The sequence below is a fragment of the Bombina bombina genome, chromosome 2, assembly GCF_027579735.1.
Source record: "Bombina bombina isolate aBomBom1 chromosome 2, aBomBom1.pri, whole genome shotgun sequence".
NCBI classification, from domain to species: domain Eukaryota; kingdom Metazoa; phylum Chordata; class Amphibia; order Anura; family Bombinatoridae; genus Bombina; species Bombina bombina.
In genome coordinates this window covers 1012171023-1012192070 of record NC_069500.1, presented here as the reverse complement: position 1 = coordinate 1012192070, position 21048 = coordinate 1012171023, and the positions used below count along the sequence as shown (strand labels likewise).

Genomic DNA, 21048 nt, shown 5'->3' with positions numbered 1-21048 from the left:
TAGAGGTGAGAAATAAAATGTTGGATGCATCCAGTCTGAATGTATTTCTTGATCTGTACAATAATATAGCATCATTTCACAATTTTAGCAAACAGATTTTGATACTAGTACAAGAAAAAACAATGGTGTACAGTATATTTAGGTAATGTATTTTTTACTTGATAAATACAATGTTGATATATTGTGGCCGATTTATCATTGTGCGGGCGGACATCGCTGTCGGCATTTATTATTGCCCAAGCATTTCTTGTGAAATGCTTGTACAATACCTCCCCATGCAAATTTGCAGCCAATCAGCCGCTAGCAGGGGGTGTCAATCATCCCGATCGTATCCGATCGGGATGATTGTTGTCCACCACCTCAGAGGTGGCGGACAAGTTAAGGAGCAGCATTCTTAAGACCGCTGCTTCTTAACTTCCGTTTCAGGGGTACCTGAAACTACAGGGGTAGATTGCAGTTTCCGCTGCTTGATAAATCTACCCCATAAAGTACTGTATAATTATTATTCAACTAGAAGTATTTTAAAATTTGCTCACTGACATACCAATGGCAAAAAGAAATGACAATATTTTCCCTTGGCAAAAACAATTGTCATATTTTAAAGGCAACAGACTCATCAAAAAGGTTGTCTCCAGCTGTTGTCTTGGACATTTTGGAAATGTTATTTCAATGGTAATCATTTTAGCGTTAGTGTCCCATGTTAGCCAGGTAATCCGTCTTTTTTAGAATGCTGGCTATAAAAAATGCACCTCATTCTAAATGTCTAGTGTTTAAATGGAACGTTTTGTCCCTTCAGAATTTTAAGCACCATGTATTATGCTACGGTAACATTTTAACATTTTTATGGTTACCAAGGGAAGCTGCATACTCTAGCCAGTACACCACTCTAGGGAGTAGGTTGCACAATTTTTTCCCATTATATCTTTCAATTGCTATTATTTCACAAAATTGTTTGCTAGCCCTTAAACTGAAAAATGGTTTCAATGTGGCCCCAGATTAAAGATTTAGAATTTGGGAGATTTTGTCTTGACATAGGCCTCCATTTAAGAACCCCCAGGTGGACATGGGCGGAAATCTCCACTCCTGGATACAGGATGTATATATATATATATATATATATATATATATAAATTTATGTGTGTATTTGTTAAAACGCTACAACATGTTTGACATGCTAGTAAATAATTAACCATTGTGCCGTAGCACCCACTTAAGACTTATGTGACAACATCAATAACATAAAAAAATATTTATTGTAAAATTGGATGACAAAGCTGACCACTGAATAGTTGTACAATATTGACATTTCATGTATTGCACATGATTATGAGTCAAACAAAAGCTACCCACCATGGACTCCCAACTAGGCTTTAAAGAGAAAAGCCGCAAACCATTTTTTGTAAAAGACATATTTTTAGAATCCACATGCCAGCACATGGAAAATAAGGTTTCTTGTGTTGAACTCTTGGGAGGTATATGTCTATTCTGCAGCGACAGTCTTCTCTCTTCGGAAAAAGGAGTGATGTTTATAGAAGATAATGAGTTTGCTTTCAGTGCTATCTGACTTTCTGGAGTTCTTGTCTAAGCCATGAGGGGAGAGGCTGGCCAAGTCTGTGCAAAAGTTTTGATAATTCCACATTGTGATCTCGATAGTAACTAGACAAAAAAGCTCTGCACTGATGAAAAAAAGAGCAGAAATGTTAGTTGTATTGAGACATATCTACTGTATCACTTAAAAACTGCTTAGCATATTAAACAATTCATGAAATCTATTTGCTTTGCTAAAACTTATTTTGCTGCTACTTTGGAAATGAAGAGGGAGGGTGCTTTTGTGAGAATGAGGAGGTAATTTTAATTTCCAGTTCAGCCATGTTAAACTTTTCTCATTGCAAAACTTATCTAGTTCTGAACCCCTCAGGCTTGTCCATTTTCATATTACACCTCTTTTTACTAATTCAGATCACATATTTGACTTTATTATGACTCCTAGGAAATCAAGAATAATTATATGGTGTAATATCTACATCTTAACGTTTCAAAAAGTATTAATTTACATGGATGTGAGTTTTTGCTATAATTTTACATTGGACTTACAAATATAACTGTCTTACTAAGTTGTTGCTGATTTAACCTTTATAGAGTAACCTGATTTTTAGAGATCTTTTTTTCTCTCAATAAAATGAGGAGCATGTCTGCAATTTATAGTTCTGTCTTACTAGGAGTGGAATGAGAGCTTTGGAGCTGAGCCAGATGAACTAATAGGATGACAGAGCCATGCAGAATTATTAAGAAGGATGTAAAAACCCAGTCACATGTGTGATTGGAAAGAGATGTGAGACCAGACATGATTTAGAAAATAATTTATTTAGTAAAATCTCACCTCAGAATCCATTGGTGGGTATTTTCTACCTTTGCTCTTTCCAAGACATTTTGTTTTTCCTTCTTCTAGCAGTTGGCACCAAAACCCTTTATGTGAATCAAAACTATAAAACAAGAACAAAAATCACAGTTGACATTTTTTCATTATAAAATTTGGAACCTACGTTACAATGTTGCCACTTTTAACATGTAAAATAATTTCTTTATTTTTGCAAAATCTTTTTTTTAATTTTTTATAGAGAATCTAAGTATTGTTTACTGTATTCTTTTAAATTATAAATCTGGCTATTTGGGACTTTTTTGTTACATTCAACCTAGAGAAGGCTTATGATACTGTAGTCTTATGATCGTATGTATAATTATATTGCACTTGTGTATGTGAATATGCGGGTTTAAAGTGAAGTAGATGATAGGTTATATTTGAGGCTGGATAAGGCTGCGTCTGTGCATGCATGTATTTTCCCATAGAAATCAATGGAGAAAAAAATGTGAATTTTTTTTTTTTTTAAGGCAAGATTTTGTTTTTATTTAACTTTGCGTTAAGTTTTTTTTTGTTTGTTTATAAGGTAGTTAGGATTGTTTTAGTAAATTTAGGGTCATTTTCATTTGGGTTAAGATAAGGTATGTTAGGTTAGGGGATTTAGAGGTTAGTTTATAACTTTGCATTTTGGGGGATGGCGGTTTAGGGGTGTATAGTTTAATCAGGTAGTTTGGGATGTGGGGGGATGGTGGTTTAGGGGTTAATAATTTATTTAGGTAGTTTGTGATGTAGGGGGTGGCGGTTTAGGGGTTAATAGTTTTAATTAGTGTTTGCGATGTGGTGGATGGTGGTTTAGGGGTTAATAGTTTATTTATGGGAGTAAGTGTACTTTGTAATGTATTTTTGAAGTGTTTTGTGCAACTTTTTAGTTTCAGAAACCAGCATGCACTTTTACTGGAAAAATATACAATTTTCAGACTAAAATTTCAGGAACAGAGAGCACAATAACTAATGAAAGTATATTGTAAAGTTGTTCTACTCTGTATAATTTTACATTTTACTTTAGAATCTTTCGCCTAGATTACAAGTGTTGCGCCCTAAAAAAAAACATACCGCATTTGTGTTGCAGTTAGCGCAACACTTGTAATCTAGATGTTTGTGTCCTTTAAACCTTTATATCTTTTCAAATATTTTACCCTATTTAACTGCTGGTATTTGATATACATGATTTCCCTTTAATCGTTTAACAAACATATACTGAACAATTAAAATGGGGGATCACTCTTTACAATTCTGCAAGCTTTAAATAGCTATGGATGTATACATGCTTTGGTAATAAATAATAGCCACATTTATTATTTCTAAACTGGTTTCAAGTGTTTGCTGACACTAGTTTTACATTTCCAGTGTTGTCCATAGAACATTTTGCCAGCTGGGTGGCACTATGTAGTAGCTGGTGGCATTATGAAGTAGGTGGGTGGGGGCAGTGTAATATTTTCTAATATTATACCATTTTCAGCTATCCAAATCACAAATTAATTGCATAATTTAACATAAATGTAGTTAATGATAATTTGTGCAATAAATATTGAAAATTGTTAACTTCTGCCTCTGGGTCCTATTGCTTTTGTTTTTTTGCTGTGGGATTTCTTTCCAATCACTCTACTTGATGCTGGGATGAGAATACTACTCGTCAGGATTGATTTGATAGGGGATCTCTTCACAGGTTGTGATAATTTTTTTATTCAGAATATATTTTCTTAAATTGAGTGTATATATGAAATATTCAACTGCAGAAACAAATTTCCTGGTGGAATGAGGTTTTGCAAGTTAGAAATCAATTGCAGGTGTATACCAAGGCAGGGAATTGTCATGACTCATACACCAACCACATTATGGTCATTAATTGACAAAAAAAAGATCAGGGTAGGCAGCAAAGGTTGAAGGTCAGACACAGAAAAGTTCAGGACAAGCACAAACAATAGGCCAGGAGAAGAAACAAAGGAATAAGAAAATAAACTTTATAGCAGACTAGATGGTAAATGAACACAACCATGAAGGAACAGACTCAGTCAGCAAGGCATGAAAGCACAGAGAGCATCAAAGCCCACAAACTGGTTGACAAGCGCCTTTCAATAAAATAGATTGGAAGTAGTGCTTGAGACAAACAATGTACAATAAGACACAGACCTTGAGTGCTTTTCAAACATAGCACAGGAGTATCTTGAAAACTGGCTTTTCCTCAGAATCAAAAGTCTTCCATTTACTCACATCCTGTATGTCTACACTATTCACAGAGACAATGACATATTGTAAATTGCAGAAGAGGGACTATTCTAAAAAGATTTCAATACAGGGAGTGCAGAATTATTAGGCAAATGAGTATTTGGACCACATCATCCTCTTTATGCATGTTGTCTTACTCCAAGCTGTATAGGCTCGAAAGCCTACTACCAATTAAGCATATTAGGTGATGTGCATCTCTGTAATGAGAAGGGGTGTGGTCTAATGACATCAACACCCTATATCAGGTGTGCATAATTATTAGGCAACTTCCTTTCATTTGGCAAAATGGGTCAAAAGAAGGACTTGACAGGCTCAGAAAAGTCAAAAATAGTGAGATATCTTGCAGAGGGATGTAGCACTCTTAAAATTGCAAAGCTTCTGAAGCATGATCATCGAACAATCAAGCGTTTCATTCAAAATAGTCAACAGGGTCGCAAGAAGCGTGTGGAAAAACCAAGGCGCAAAATAACTGCCCATGAACTGAGAAAAGTCAAGCGTGCAGCTGCCAAGATGCCACTTGCCACCAGTTTGGCCATATTTCAGAGCTGCAACATCACTGGAGTGCCCAAAAGCACAAGGTGTGCAATACTCAGAGACATGGCCAAGGTAAGAAAGGCTGAAAGACGACCACCACTGAACAAGACACACAAGCTGAAACGTCAAGACTGGGCCAAGAAATATCTCAAGACTGATTTTTCTAAGGTTTTATGGACTGATGAAATGAGAGTGAGTCTTGATGGGCCAGATGGATGGGCCCGTGGCTGGATTGGTAAAGGGCAGAGAGCTCCAGTCCGACTCAGACGCCAGCAAGGTGGAGGTGGAGTACTGGTTTGGGCTGGTATCATCAAAGATGAGCTTGTGGGGCCTTTTCGGGTTGAGGATGGAGTCAAGCTCAACTCCCAGTCCTATTGCCAGTTTCTGGAAGACACCTTCTTAAAGCAGTGGTACAGGAAGAAGTCTGCATCCTTCAAGAAAAACATGATTTTCATGCAGGCCAATGCTCCATCACACGGGTCCAAGTACTCCACAGCGTGGCTGGCAAGAAAGGGTATAAAAGAAGAAAATCTAATGACATGGCCTCCTTGTTCACCTGATCTGAACCCCATTGAGAACCTGTGGTCCATCATCAAATGTGAGATTTACAAGGAGGGAAAACAGTACACCTCTCTGAACAGTGTCTGGGAGGCTGTGGTTGCTGCTGCACGCAATGTTGATGGTGAACAGATCAAAACACTGACAGAATCCATGGATGGCAGGCTTTTGAGTGTCCTTGCAAAGAAAGGTTGCTATATTGGTCACTGATTTGTTTTTGTTTTGTTTTTGAATGTCAGAAATGTATATTTGTGAATGTTGAGATGTTATATTGGTTTCACTGGTAAAAATAAATAATTGAAATGGGTATATATTTTTTTTTGTTAAGTTGCCTAATAATTATGCACAGTAATAGTTACCTGCACACACAGATATCCCCCTAAAATAGCTATAACTAAAAACAAACTAAAAACTACTTCGAAAACTATTCAGCTTTGATATTAATGAGTTTTTTGGGTTCATTGAGAACATGGTTGTTGTTCAATAATAAAATTAATCCTCAAAAATACAACTTGGCTAATAATTCTGCACTCCCTGTATAGAAAAAGGCAAAGTTAAATAACTTTGGTAGGAGACAAAAAGCTGGAGATTAAATGTAGATGTCTAATAAATGATAAGAAACCAGCCAATGCAGGAAGTTGTCAGATTTCTCAAAGCAAAGAGCAGATTTCTAGTAGACAGTCAGACTTAGTGACAATTGAGAAGAAACTTTAAATAACGCACAGGAGTAGATATGATACTTTCAACAAAGAAAACACAAATAGTGGGCTAGGGCTTTTGGTTGAGTTAAGCAGATATGCACAGGCAAAAGGTCAGTGCATATTGTACAGGTTTTTGGTTAGGCGCAGATGTCTAGTCAGGGCAAGCAGCAAGGTTTAAGTTCAAGCATAGAAAACAGGGCAGACAACACATAGGTATACAATAATATGCAGACGAGTAGCACATTAGTTATGGCCTGAAATAGTTAGCCTGGTGCAAAATTGTCAAGAGCTGGTGTAGTGAAGCCCACAGCAGGGTCATTACAATATTTCATATGTGATTTTTGTTTTTTGAGGCATTCATTTATCCTAATAGCCCATTGCAATAAGATTTGAAAGTCCTTTGAACCTCCATTTTTTTAAGTACCTTACTGAAATCTTAGTTAATCTAATCCAGCCATGGGCATTTACAATTCCACATATGTGGTCCTTTAAAAAGGCCATAAAATTCTTAATTCCTAAGTGGTAAATCAACTACATATATAGTAGGAAATGGATAAAGAGGCAAAGAAAAGGAATTGATTGGAGTTAGAAGGGTTTTGTAAGAGAGATTTATTTCCTGCATGGGAAGTCTCCAAAGTTTTAGGATGTTTATTATTAAATAGATTCAAGTACACGTAATGCTGCTGCAGTGCTTTAGCTTTATCCTCATGCTATTTTTCTAAATTATATTAAATTTAAGAAACAAGATATTATTACTTTCTTTCTTGGAACATTATATATATATATATATATATATATATATATATATATATACGTGTATATATATATATCTATATATATATGTGTGTGTATATATTAATATATACAGTAATATCTATATTTAGGTGTTACTGTTTCAGTAAATTATGTGACTGTATTTACTTGGCAGACAAAGAAATTAACATAACTTGGGTATTTGGTGATAAAGTGTATTTAACAAAACTGAAACACAGTCAGGAACATATTGATACTTATGTCCAGAAAACATACTTACGTAAGTGCTTCTGAGTAGTTGTAATGAGGTGAAACTCCCAAAAATTTCTGTACATCATCCATGACAATGGCTGGATCTGTTCGTAGCTGTTGTCCATCAACAATAAGTAACTGCCACAATAAAGAAAGAAAGGACTGTGGTATTGTATGCAATGTATGGTAACCTTTGCCTACAGCTGCATACATTAACTAACACTTTTAGTCCATACATAGGTCTTAGACTAACTAGAGATTAGGACAGAAAATGCATAAAACATGGGTCACTGGACACATTAATATGGGGGGGCAAACAGGAAATAAGATAAATCCCAGTTCTGCAAATATATCCTTAACAGTTTGATCAGGGTAAAGTGTAAAGATCTCTTCTTCTGTTTTATTTGTTTTGTTCAGTCCATCTTACTTGTCTGTATTTCTTTTATTTAACCAGTTTTATTGTGTACCCCTACTATAGGTCTTATACCTAGTGCTATGGTTACACAAATAAATGGTGATGATAATAATATTCTGCTTCCCCTTGAAAAAAAAAAGTATTGAATTGGCTAGGGAGGTGGTAAGAGAATAAACAAGCAAAAAGAATAAAGCTAATTACATTTGCTAGTGGCATCCCAACCAATTGCCTCTCCACCACATAGTTATAGATTATCTGCTACTAAATATGTCAAAACATTTATATGTGTATATATATATATATATATATATATATATATATATATATATATATATATATACACACATTATACATATAAATTCATATATTGATTGGAATTTCATGTAATGATGCCTTTAGTAATGATACATATAGTACAGCTCTGACAAACTTCAGAATTCATTTTAGACTGATAATTCCCAAGAGGCTTTATCACACCAATCAAATTAATTACATGCTGTTTAGGACTAGAACAGGTACTTTAGTTGTGCAGGCTTCTAAAATGATGTGTTAGGTATCCATATATGTAATTAGAACTTGATGAAGAACATATTACCTTTTAGGCTTATTTTCTCTGCAGTTCTATGTATTAAATATAATAATATCAAAATAACTAATAAACAAGAGACAACACCCAACTAGCTTGCAATCAAATCAAGTGAGGGAATTTTATAATTTCCCCAAAAATGTCCTTGTATAAGCGCTTCATACTACATTTTCTTGAATATTTCAATTTTTACAGGTGCCAGCAAGGAACCGTGACTAACATGACAGTATCAACTAAGTGGTTAGACAGATAAAGCCAGACAGAAGAGAATTTCACCATCTGTCCCTGGATGTGAAGATGATATATTACCTCCAAGCAATATGTTTCCTTGTTGATGACAAGTAATGGAAATGCCTATGCTTTTATCATTGTTTTTTAAAGACACAATACAACATTTCTTCTATTATTTTAATCTTTTACTGCTTTAGAACAGGTTAGATTATCAAAATGAATTTCAATTAAAAAAATTCAAGTTAAACATGTATCAATATTGCAGAACTATTTCAATACAGATTATTACAGATCTTACAATAACTGTACAGAATGGCACTACTTCAATTTTTGTTTTAATACTCTTGAAAAAGACGAGATACTCGTTGAAAAGCGTAGAGTCATTTTATATTTGTCTATCTTAAAGACTCGTTTTAAATAAATGTTTGTCTTTGGTGACAAATATTTGTTCTATGACAAAACAAGAAAAAACTTCAGCCAGCCTCCAGACATAAAAAATAGGTATACTTTAATAATTTAGACAAGAGCACAAAAAATCAAAAATCAAACCAAAATCTCAGCTGGTAAACGTCTTACGCATTTCGGCTATATGTAGCCTTACTCATAGACATGTTGCTGCTTTTTTGAAACTGCCAAATATCGACTGAATATCCATTGTGAGGAGCCAGATTCTGATTTTATCGGAGTGAGTATATTGCACTTATTATATACTATCAAGTATCGCATATACCAGTGAAAGCTTTACTCCTTTCAGCGATGTCTACACAAGAGGATAACCGTACAGAGGATATATACTACACATAAGACGCTCACTCCACTTTCAGCACATTGAAAAAACAAAGAAAATACCATGCAAGAATTTGGATTCTGAATGTATCGGAGTGAGTATATTGCACTCATTTTATTGTGTTTGTCTACACACAAAAACAGAATTTATGCTTACCTGATAAATTACTTTCTCCAATGGTTTGTCCGGTCCACGGCGTCATCCTTACTTGTGGGAATATCTCCTCCCCAACAGGAAATGGCAAAGAGTCCCAGCAAAGCTGTCCATATAGTCCCTCCTAGGCTCCGCCCACCCCAGTCATTCGACCGACGGACAGGAGGAAAAAAACAGGAGAAACTATAGGGTGCCGTGGTGACTGTAGTTAGAGAAAATAATTCATAAAACCTGATTAAAAAACCAAGGCGGGCCGTGGACCGGACACACCGTTGGAGAAAGTAATTTATCAGGTAAGCATAAATTCTGTTTTCTCCAACATTGGTGTGTCCGGTCCACGGTCATCCTTACTTGTGGGAACCAATACCAAAGCTTTAGGACACGGATGAAGGGAGGGAGCAAATCAGGTTACCTAAACAGAAGGCACCACGGCTTGCAAAACCTTTCTCCCAAAAATAGCCTCTGAAGAAGCAAAAGTATCAAATTTGTAAGATTTGGCAAAAGTGTGCAGTGAAGACCAAGTCGCTGCCTTACATATCTGATCAACAGAAGCCTCGTTCTTGAAGGCCCATGTGGAAGCCACAGCCCTAGTGGAGTGAGCTGTGATTTTTTCTGGAGGCTGCCGTCCGGCAGTCTCGTAAGCCAATCGGATGATGCTTTTAAGCCAAAAGGAAGGAGAGGTAGAAGTCGCTTTTTGACCTCTCCTTTTACCAGAATAGACGACAAACAGAGAAGAAGTTTGTCTGAACTCTTTTGTAGCTTCTAAATAGAATTTTAGAGCACGGACTACGTCTAAATTGTGTAACAAACGTTCCTTCTTTGAAACTGGATTCAGACACAAAGAAGGAACAACTATCTCCTGGTTAATATTCTTGTTAGAAACAACCTTTGGAAGAAAACCAGGCTTAGTACGCAAAACAACCTTATCTGCATGGAACACCAGATAGGGCGGAGAACACTGCAGAGCAGATAACTCAGAAACTCTTCTAGCAGAAGAAATAGCAACCAAAAACAAAACTTTCCAAGATAGCAACTTAATATCTATGGAATATAGAGGTTCAAACGGAACCCCTTGAAGAACTGAAAGAACTAGATTTAAACTCCAGGGAGGAGTCAAAGGTCTGTAAACAGGCTTGATCCTAACCAGAGCCTGAACAAATGCTTGAACATCTGGCACAGCTGCCAGTCGTTTGTGTAATAAGACAGATAAAGCAGAAATCTGTCCCTTTAGAGAACTCGCTGATAATCCTTTATCCAAACCCTCTTGTAGAAAGGAAAGGATCTTAGGGATTTTGATCTTATTCCATAAGAATCCCTTGGATTCACACCAGCAGATATATCTTTTCCATATTTTATGGTAAATTTTTCTAGTTACCGGTTTTCTGGCTTGAACTAGAGTATCTATCACCGAATCTGAAAACCCACGCTTTGATAGAATCAAGCGTTCAATTTCCAAGCCATCAGCTGGAGGGAGACCAGATTTGGATGTTCGAATGGACCCTGTACAAGAAGATCCTGTCTCAAAGGTAGCTTCCATGGTGGCACCGATGACATATTCACCAGGTCTGCATACCAAGTCCTGCGTGGCCACGCAGGAGCTATCAAGATCACCGAGCCCCTCTCCTGCTTGATCCTGGCTACCAGCCTGGGAATGAGAGGAAACGGTGGAAACACATAGGCTAGGTTGAAGGTCCAAGGCGCTACTAGTGCATCCACTAGAGTCGCCTTGGGATCCCTGGATCTGGACCCGTAGCAAGGAACCTTAAAGTTCTGACGAGACGCCATCAGATCCATATCTGGAATGCCCCATAATTGAGTCAACTGGGCAAAGATCTCCGGGTGGAGTTCCCACTCCCCCGGATGGAATGTCTGACGACTCAGATAATCCGCCTCCCAGTTTTCCACACCTGGGATGTGGATCGCAGATAGGTGGCAGGAGTGATCCTCTGCCCATTTTATTATTTTGGTCACTTCTTTCATCGCCAAGGAACTCCTTGTTCCCCCCTGATGATTGATATAAGCAACAGTCGTCATGTTGTCTGATTGGAATCTTATGAACCTGGACTTTGCTAGTTGAGGCCAAGCCCTGAGAGCATTGAATATCGCTCTCAGTTCCAGAATGTTTATCGGGAGAAGAGACTCTTCCCGAGACCATAGTCCCTGAGCTTTCAGGGATTCCCAGACCGCCCCCCAGCCCACTAGACTAGCGTCGGTCGTGACAATGACCCACTCTGGTCTGCGGAAGCTCATTCCCTGGGACAGGTGGTCCAGGGTTAGCCACCAATGGAGTGAGTCTCTGGTCTTCTGATCTACTTGAATTACTGGAGACAAGTCTGTATAGTCCCCATTCCACTGTTTCAGCATGCACAGTTGTAATGGTCTTAGATGAATTTGCGCAAAAGGAACTATGTCCATTGCTGCAACCATCAATCCTACTACTTCCATGCACTGCGCTACGGAAGGACGAGGAATAGAATGAAGAACTTGACAAGCGTTTAGAAGTTTTGACTTTCTGACTTCTGTCAGGAAAATCCTCATTTCTAAAGAATCTATTATTGTTCCCAAGAAGGGAACTCTTGCCGACAGAGACAGGGAACTTTTTTCTATGTTCACCTTCCATCCGTGAGATCTGATAAAGGCCAGAACGATGTCTGTGTGAGCCTTTGCCTTTGAAAGAGACGACGCTTGTATTAGAATGTCGTCCAAGTACGGTACTACTGCAATGCCCCTTGGTCTTAGAACCGCTAGAAGGGATCCGAGTACCTTTGTGAAAATCCTTGGAGCAGTGGCTAACCCGAATGGGAGGGCCACAAACTGATAATGTTTGTCCATAAAGGCGAACCTTAGGAACTGATGATGTTCTATGTGGATAGGAATATGTAGATACGCATCCTTTAGATCCACGGTAGTCATAAATTGACCTTCCTGGATTGTGGGTAGAATCGTTCGAATGGTTTCCATTTTGAACGATGGTACTCTAAGAAATTTGTTTAGGATCTTTAAATCCAGAATTGGTCTGAAAGTTCCCTCTTTTTTGGGAACTACAAACAGATTTGAGTAAAATCCCATTCCTTGTTCCGCCGTTGGAACTGGGTGTATCACTCCCATCTTTAACAGGTCTTCTACACAATGTAAGAATGCCTGTCTCTTTATTTGGTTTGAGGATAAGTGAGACATGTGGAACCTTCCCCTTGGGGGTAGTTCTTTGAATTCCAGAAGATAACCCTGAGAAACTATTTCTAGTGTCCAGGGATCCTGAACATCTCTTGCCCAAGCCTGAGCAAAGAGAGAGAGTCTGCCCCCTACTAGATCCAGTCCCGGATCAGGGGCTACTCCTTCATGCTGTTTTGTTAGCAGCAGCAGGCTTCTTGGCCTGCTTACCCTTGTTCCAGCTTTGCATCGGTTTCCAGGCTGGTTTGGTTTGAGAAGCATTACCCTCTTGTTTAGAGGATGCAGAGTTAGAGGCCGGTCCGTTCCTGAAATTGCGAAAGGAACGAAAATTAGACTTATTCTTGGCTTTGAAAGGCTTATCTTGTGGGAGGGCATGGCCCTTTCCCCCAGTGATGTCTGAAATAATCTCTTTCAATTCTGGCCCAAAGAGAGTCTTACCCTTGAAGGGGATATTAAGCAATTTTGTCTTGGAAGATACATCCGCTGACCAAGACTTTAGCCAAAGTGCTCTGCGCGCCACAATTGCAAACCCTGAATTTTTCGCTGCTAATCTAGCTAGTTGCAAAGTGGCATCTAAAATAAAAGAATTAGCCAACTTGAGTGCGTGAACTCTGTCCATAACCTCCTTATACAGAGTCTCTCTACTGAGTGACTTTTCTAGTTCCTCGAACCAGAACCACGCTGCTGTAGTGACAGGAACAATGCACGAAATGGGTTGCAGGAGGTAACCTTGCTGTACAAAAATATTTTTAAGCAAACCCTCCAATTTTTTATCCATAGGATCTTTGAAAGCACAATTATCCTCGATAGGAATAGTAGTGCGCTTGTTTAAAGTAGAAACTGCCCCCTCGACCTTAGGGACTGTCTGCCATAAGTCCTTTCTGGGGTCGACCATAGGAAATAATTTCTTAAATATAGGAGGGGGGACAAAAGGTATGCCGGGCTTCTCCCACTCCTTATTCACTATATCCGCCACCCGCTTGGGTATAGGAAAAGCGTCAGGGTGCACCGGAACCTCTAGGAACTTGTCCATCTTGCATAATTTTTCTGGAATGACCAGGTTGTCACAATCATCCAGAGTAGATAACACCTCCTTAAGCAGTGCGCGGAGATGCTCTAATTTAAATTTAAATGTCACAACATCAGGTTCTGCTTGTTGAGAAATTTTACCTGAATCTGAAATTTCCCCATCCGACAAAACCTCCCTCATGACCCCTTCAGATTGGTGTGAGAGTATGACAGAGCAATTATCATCAGCGCCCTCCTGCTCTACAGTGTTTAAAACAGAGCAATCACGCTTTCTCTGATATGCAGGCATTTTGGATAAAATATTTGCTATTGAGTTATCCATTACTGCCGTTAATTGTTGCATAGTAATAAGCATTGGCGCGCTAGAAGTACTAGGGGCCTCCTGCGTGGGCAAAACTGGTGTAGACACAGAAGGAGATGATGTAGAACTATGTCTACTCCCTTCATCTGATGAATCATCATGGGCAATTTTACTATCTGTGGCAATACTGTCCTTACTTTGTTTGGACGCTATGGCACAATTATCACACAATTTTGAAGGAGGACACACATTGATCTTCAAACATATAGAACATAGCTTATCTGAAGGTGCAGACATGTTAAACAGGCTTAAACTTGTCAAAAAAGTACAAAAACCGTTTTAAAACAAAACCGTTACTGTCTCTTTAAATTTTAAACAGTGCACACTTTATTACTGAATATGTGAAAAAGTATGAAGGAATTGTTCAAAATTTACCAAATTTTCACCACAGTGTCTTAAAGCATTAAAAGTATTGCACACCAATTTTCAGAGCTTTAACCCTTAAAATAAAGAAACCGGAGCCGGTTTCTTTATTTTAAGAGTTTTAACCCCTCTACAGTCCCAGCTACAGCCTTTGCTGCGACTTTACCAAACCCAGGGGGGAATATGATACCAGATGAAGCCTTCTAGGAACTTTTCCAACTACTTTCAGATCCTCACACATGCATCTGCATGTCTTGCTCTCAAAAGTAACTGCGCAGTAATGGCGCGAAAATGAGGCTCAGCTTACAACTGGGAAGGCCCTTCCTGACTGGAAAGGTGTCTAACCCAGTGCCTGACGTTAAAAAACGTTCCCCAAGCTTATAAGTGTGAATTACAAGCATAAACATGTATAAAATGCCCAAATAAAGCAATCGATTTTGCCCATAAAAGTGTCTACCAGTTTTATAGCCCATATTAAGCCCTTTATTCTGTTTGAGACTAAGAAAATGGCTTACCGGTCCCCATGAGGGGAAATGACAGCCTTCCAGCATTACACAGTCTTGTTAGAAATATGGCTAGTCATACCTTAAGCAGAAAAGTCTGCTAACTGTTTCCCCCAACTGAAGTTACTTCATCTCAACAGTCCTATGTGGAAACAGCAAACGATTTTAGTTACTGTCTGCTAAAATCATCTTCCTCTCACAAACAGAACTCTTCATCTTTTTCTGTTTCAGAGCAAATAGTACATACCAGCACTATTTTAAAATAACAAACTCTTGATAGTAGAATTAAAAAACTACAACTAAACACCACATACTCTTAACCATCTCCGTGGAGATGTTGCCTGTGCAACGGCAAAGAGAATGACTGGGGTCGGCGGAGCCTAGGAGGGACTATATGGACAGCTTTGCTGGGACTCTTTGCCATTTCCTGTTGAGGAGGAGATATTCCCACAAGTAAGGATGACGCCGTGGACCGGACACACCAATGTTGGAGAAAGTGAAGTTTCTCATCCTCAGCTATTATTGGAAGCTTTGGTTTATTGAAGAGGAAGAAAATATTAGGACCTGCACCTCTGTCTCAAAACTCCAAACATATACCAATGCCTTTCATTATCTGCTGATTATTGTCATATCACATTCCATTTCAGTGCCTGCATAATAAGCACAAAGCAATGGATAATTACGCAATACTACAGTATGCAATAGTCATTTTAAGTCTTTTTCTTCAATGATATCTTTGAAATCTATATTTGATGACTATAATGTAAATTGCAGTTTTTTTAAATGCTTATTACATTAGCCAGTCATGTTTCTAGACCATAACATTTGGGTGTGTAAAATGTTGACCACAAAGCATAATATCACAGGGTGCATAGGTTAATGAAAGAAGATTTTTTTACTACCTATTCCTTTATTTTTGTAATCTCCATCTGCTTAATTTAACTGTTTCCTTGCTATGTGTAAAGCACTGGCCATGTAAAAAATAAGTTTAAGGTAACTGGATACTGATAAAATGATAAATCTGTTTACATGACTTTTTTTTGTTTCTATGCAAATTTATTAGAGTACAAACCTGTGGCGGTGGGAAATGCTCCAGCCATCGCTGTATATGTGAAGCATACCACCCAGGCACAAGACATTTCTTCTGCAAAGACCGTAAATCAGATGGTGCCTGGGAGCCAGCTGTTATTACCTCATAGAAGCTAAATTTCAGAGCAGTAGTGTCCTGGTGAGCCCTCTGGTGCTACATACAAAAAATGTTGAAATTACATATAAATAAATCTACTATTTAAATAGTAATACTTAAAATAGAAAATGTTGTACAATAAATATAACACTACTACATTTTATTTATTATAATGAGCTCTAGCTCAGGAGACGCTGACATCTACATTGCTGAGGGATTTGATTGATCCAAACACCTAGTTTGACAGCTGAACACATTTTTGACTCTAGACAAATGAGAAGAGAATAATATTTTCGATATAGTGTAAAAGCCAGAAATATCTGCTGTTATCATAACCATGGTAACTGCAGAAGAGAATTGGGATTAAGGGAATAGTCATTTCATTCTAATTTAAAATTGAAAAAAAAGAAATATAATGTTAAAAAATGTGAGTTACTTTAAAACCCCAGGATAATAGTTCTAGAGAAAATAAGTTATAAGAAGGGGCATTTTTATTGATAATTTAAAAGTGCAAAAAATAAATGAAGAAAGTCAAGTTAATTGTCAGACAGAAAATATAATACTAAAAACCACATACTAGTGACTACAACTATAATAATATAAGCAGCAACGGATACTTAACAAATTACCTGCCACAATGGCTAAAACACAGAACAAACAATTAAGATATTTAAGTTAGATTACTATGGGCTGATTGATAGTGAAGTACAAAAATATTAGCTAAATGTGTCAACAATCATCGTTGTTAATGATGCTCTATGGTCCAAATTATGAGTGGAGTATTATACATGGATATTGCGGGTATGACAAGTTGAAAGTAAAAAGTTTTCACTTGCTCGGTAACCCAATGCGAGCAAACTAACATCGCTATAACATTAATGTATTCCCCCATAGATTTCAATGGAGCTTGAAGAGTGGAAAAAAACAAACACCCTACTCGCGTAAACCAAGTACATAAACAAGTGCTCTAACCCGACATTACATATTAACATTTCACTTTTCAATGTTCTTCACATAGCAGAATATGTTCTATTTATTCTTAAATACATAGTTCTATATATGTATATCTGATGGTGTTTTTGTAAAATATATATCTATATATATCTATATATATATATATATATATATACTGTATATATACATATATGATTATATATAGGTATAGATATACACAATTATATATAGGAATATCTTTTTAAAATTACTTAGAACATATTCCCTTATGTGAACAACATTGGAATGAAATATTTATAGTAAATACATAGTTAAACACTTTATTAAATATGATTATTGCAAAAATATGATTTTACATATTTTCAACTACTTAACTATAAAGGGCTCCAATGCTCTTATATTTATGTCTAGATATGTATACATATGTATTATGTATTTTATATATATATATATATCCTATATTATAAAAGGCCAAGTGTTTGTCTGAAGCCGTCATGCGAAGTAGAGACAAACACTTGGCCTTGATTGAGATAGGGAGCAGGAGGTACACAAACAGCTGTGAGGTCTGGGGAGCGCGAGGTAAGCTGATTGAAACAGCCTGTGGCAAGAGATATGGAGCGTGAGCTACTCAACAGCTGTGAGGTGCGCTGCGTGAGAAGCGGCCACGCGCTCCCCAGACCTCACAGGTGTTTGTGGCTGACGGGAGCGTTGCGATGGGGACGTGGCCGGGCGTTGCGATGGGCGTGGCCGGGCAGGTGTCGCCGCGATGGGGCGTGGCCGGGCCAGAGAGGGAGCAGGAGAGGGGGGAGAAGTGCCAAAGAGGGGGGGAGAGAGAGCCAAAGGGGTGAGAGAGAGCCAAAGGGGGGAGAGCCAAAGAGAAGGGGGGGAGAGCCAAAGAGAAGGGGGGGAGAGCCAAAGAGAAGGGGGGGGGAGAGCCAAAGAGAGGGGGGGGGGAGCCAAAGAGAAGGGGGGGGAGAGCCAAAAAGAAGGGGGGGGAGAGCCAAAGAGAAGGGGGTGGGAGAGAGCCAAAGGGGGGAGAGAGAGCCAAAGAGAAGGGGGGGGAGAGCCAAAGAGAAGGGGGGGGGGGAGAGCCAAAGAGAAGGGGGGGAGCCAAAGAGGGAGGAGAGAGAGCCAAAGAGGGGGGGGAGAGCCAAAGAGGGGGGGGGAGAGAGTCAAAGGGGGGAGAGAGCTAAAGGGGGGGAGAGCCAAAGAGGGGGGAGAGAGAGAGCCAAAGAGGAAAGAGAGCCAAAGAAGAGAGCAAAAGAGGGGAGAGAGACAAAGAGGGGGGAGAGAGAGCCAAAGAGGGGGGGGGGGGCAGAGCCAAAGAGGGGGGGGGCAGAGCCAAAGAGGGGGGGCAGAGCCAAAGAGTGGGGGGGGGAGAGCCAAAGAGGGGGAGGGAGAGAGCCAAAGAGGGGGGAGAGAACAAAAGAGGGGGGGAGAGAGCCAAAGAGGGGAGAGAGAGAGCAAAAGAGGGGGGGGGGGAGAGAGCCAAAGAGGGGGGGGGGCAAAGGGGAGGGGAGAGCCAAAGAGGGGGGAGAGAGAGAGCCAAAGAGGAAAGAGAGCCAAAGAGGAGAGAGAGCCAAAGGGGGGGGGAGAGAGCCAAAGAGGGGGGAGAGAGAGCCAAAGGGGGGGGGAGAGCCAAAGGGGGGGGAGAGAGCCAAAGGGGGGGGGAGAGAGCCAAAGGGGGGGAGAGCCAAAGAGGGGGGAGAGAGAGAGCCAAAGAGTAGAGAGAGCAAAAGAGGGGAGATAGCCAAAGAGGGGGGGGAGAGCCAAAGAGGGGGGGGGAGAGCCAAAGAGGGGGAGGGAGAACAAAAGAGGGGGGAGAGAGAGCAAAAGAAAGGAGGGAGAGAGCCAAAGAGGGGAGAGAGAGAGCAAAAGAGGGGAGAGAGAGAGAGCAAAAGAGGGGAGAGAGCAAAGGAGAGGGGGAGAGAAAGCAAAAGAGAGGGGGGAGAGAAAGCAAAAGAGAGGGGGGAAGAGAGAGCAAAAGAGAGGGGGGAGAGAGCAAGGGGTGGGACCACTGTACTGCAAAAAATGGCCCGTGTACACGGGCTTTAGTACTAGTATTATAATAAAAAGTAGATTATTTTCCATGTAAAGAACATAGGAATGAAAAATATGAGTTTTGCGCATTGCGTTTTCAACTTGTATCTTTACGCGGTCGGGTTAACATATATATATATATATATATATATATATATATATATATATATATATATATATATATATATATAAAAATATTACATATAAAATATTTAAACAAATATTAAAAGTTATTAAAAATGAATAAACATTGCTGTCAAATATTCTAAATAATCCATATCCATTCTAAATATATCTATATATTTTACAGTATGTTTATTATTTTTTTTTAATAATTTATATACATTTTTATTAATATTTTATATGTAATATTTTTTACAATGTGCCTTAAGAATCCTAAATGTGCGCTTACTCGACTGTGTTAAGATCTAAATTAAGAAACGCAATGCACAAAATGCATATTTTACATTCCTAAGTTCTTCACAAAGAAAATAATGTGCTTTTTATTATTAAATATATATTTCATACATAAATACATAAGTGCACACATCTATACACTCACTACATATATATATATATATACACACATACATATTTAGACATGTATATGTATGTATCTCTACGTTAAAGCCTTTTGCATGCCTTTTTTTTCTAACACCTGTGCAACATATAACTCACCACTTGTGATGTGAGGTGTTATAGTGCCCCTTGCACTATTCATTGGAGGTATAGGGTGTGTGTTATAAGTGATGCAAAACCTACATTTAAACACCATGGGCTCTATTTATCAAGGTCTGGCGGACCTTGCTGAATACGGCAAGCAATACGCTCGCCATATTCAGCATGCACCAGCAGCTCACAAGAGCTGCTGGTGCAACGCCGCCCCCTGTAGACTCGCGGTCAATGGGCCGCCAGCAGGGGGGTGTCAATAAACCCGAGCAGGCGGACAGGTTATGGAACAGCGGTCTTTGTGACCGCTGCTTTATAACTTGTGTTTCTGGCGAGTCTTCAGACTTGCCAGAAACATGGCCCTTTAAGCTCCATACGGAGCTTGATAAATATGGGCCACAAACTCTTCTACTGATTCAAAAGATAATATAAATGTTTTCATTTGCAATTTGATTTAAAAAAATGAATAGGAAAAAAAAACTATCATAAATGGCATCATTTAAAAGGACAATAAAGTGAATTAAGCATGGCTTTGCAAATGATTTTAAATTATATCACACCGCCATTTTGTTTTTGTGATTTGCAAGGTTTTGCAGATCAAGGGAAGCTAAAGGACACATCTGTTTGTTGTGGTCAGCTAGGGTGAAATGTAAATTAGCTTTCGCTCTAATCTAAGCAATGACTGTGCACTACAGTCTTTTTTTTTTTTTTATAAGGGGAACAAACACAGAGATATTTTACAGTAAAAGCAATAAATAATGAATGAATATTGGAATTACATTTTCTTGAATTCATTTTTTTATGAGGGATTAAAGGAGCATAAAGGACAAGTAATAAAATGCTCTGATGTGCTAAAGTATTTTATTACAGCAATATTTGTTGCAGAGATGTATGTGTTTAACTCACACAAATGGATTAAACACAAATAAAGTTTGCCCAGTAGTGGCAATGCACTTCTAATCCTGAGAGGAACTTCACTTTTTATTGACAGCTATGCCCATATGTCATCCCTGATTGGTTTAGCAGTAGTCTTCACCTCTGGACAAGTAGTCAAGACCCACAAATATAATATGAGGCAAAAGCACAATTCTTGAGGTAGTAATCCTTTTCTGCACTAATATTGATTGGAATTCACTTTTTGTTATCTCTTCACTTAT

General features: G+C 38.6%; 1 protein-coding gene across 1 annotated transcript in view; it reads right to left on the bottom strand.

Moving 5' to 3' along the window:
* Window positions 1-1475: 1475 nt before the first annotated feature.
* The window catches only part of LOC128648152 (bifunctional heparan sulfate N-deacetylase/N-sulfotransferase 3-like), a 444424-nt gene continuing 424851 nt past the window's right edge, over window positions 1476-21048 (bottom strand). The window contains exons 10-13 of the mRNA XM_053700810.1: window positions 16115-16285; window positions 7472-7581; window positions 2381-2483; window positions 1476-1676 (exon numbers count right to left, since the gene is read on the bottom strand). Coding sequence (XP_053556785.1) covers window positions 1557-1676; window positions 2381-2483; window positions 7472-7581; window positions 16115-16285 — 504 coding nt within the window. The 3' untranslated portion in view covers window positions 1476-1556. The remainder of the gene's footprint in view (window positions 1677-2380; window positions 2484-7471; window positions 7582-16114; window positions 16286-21048) is intronic.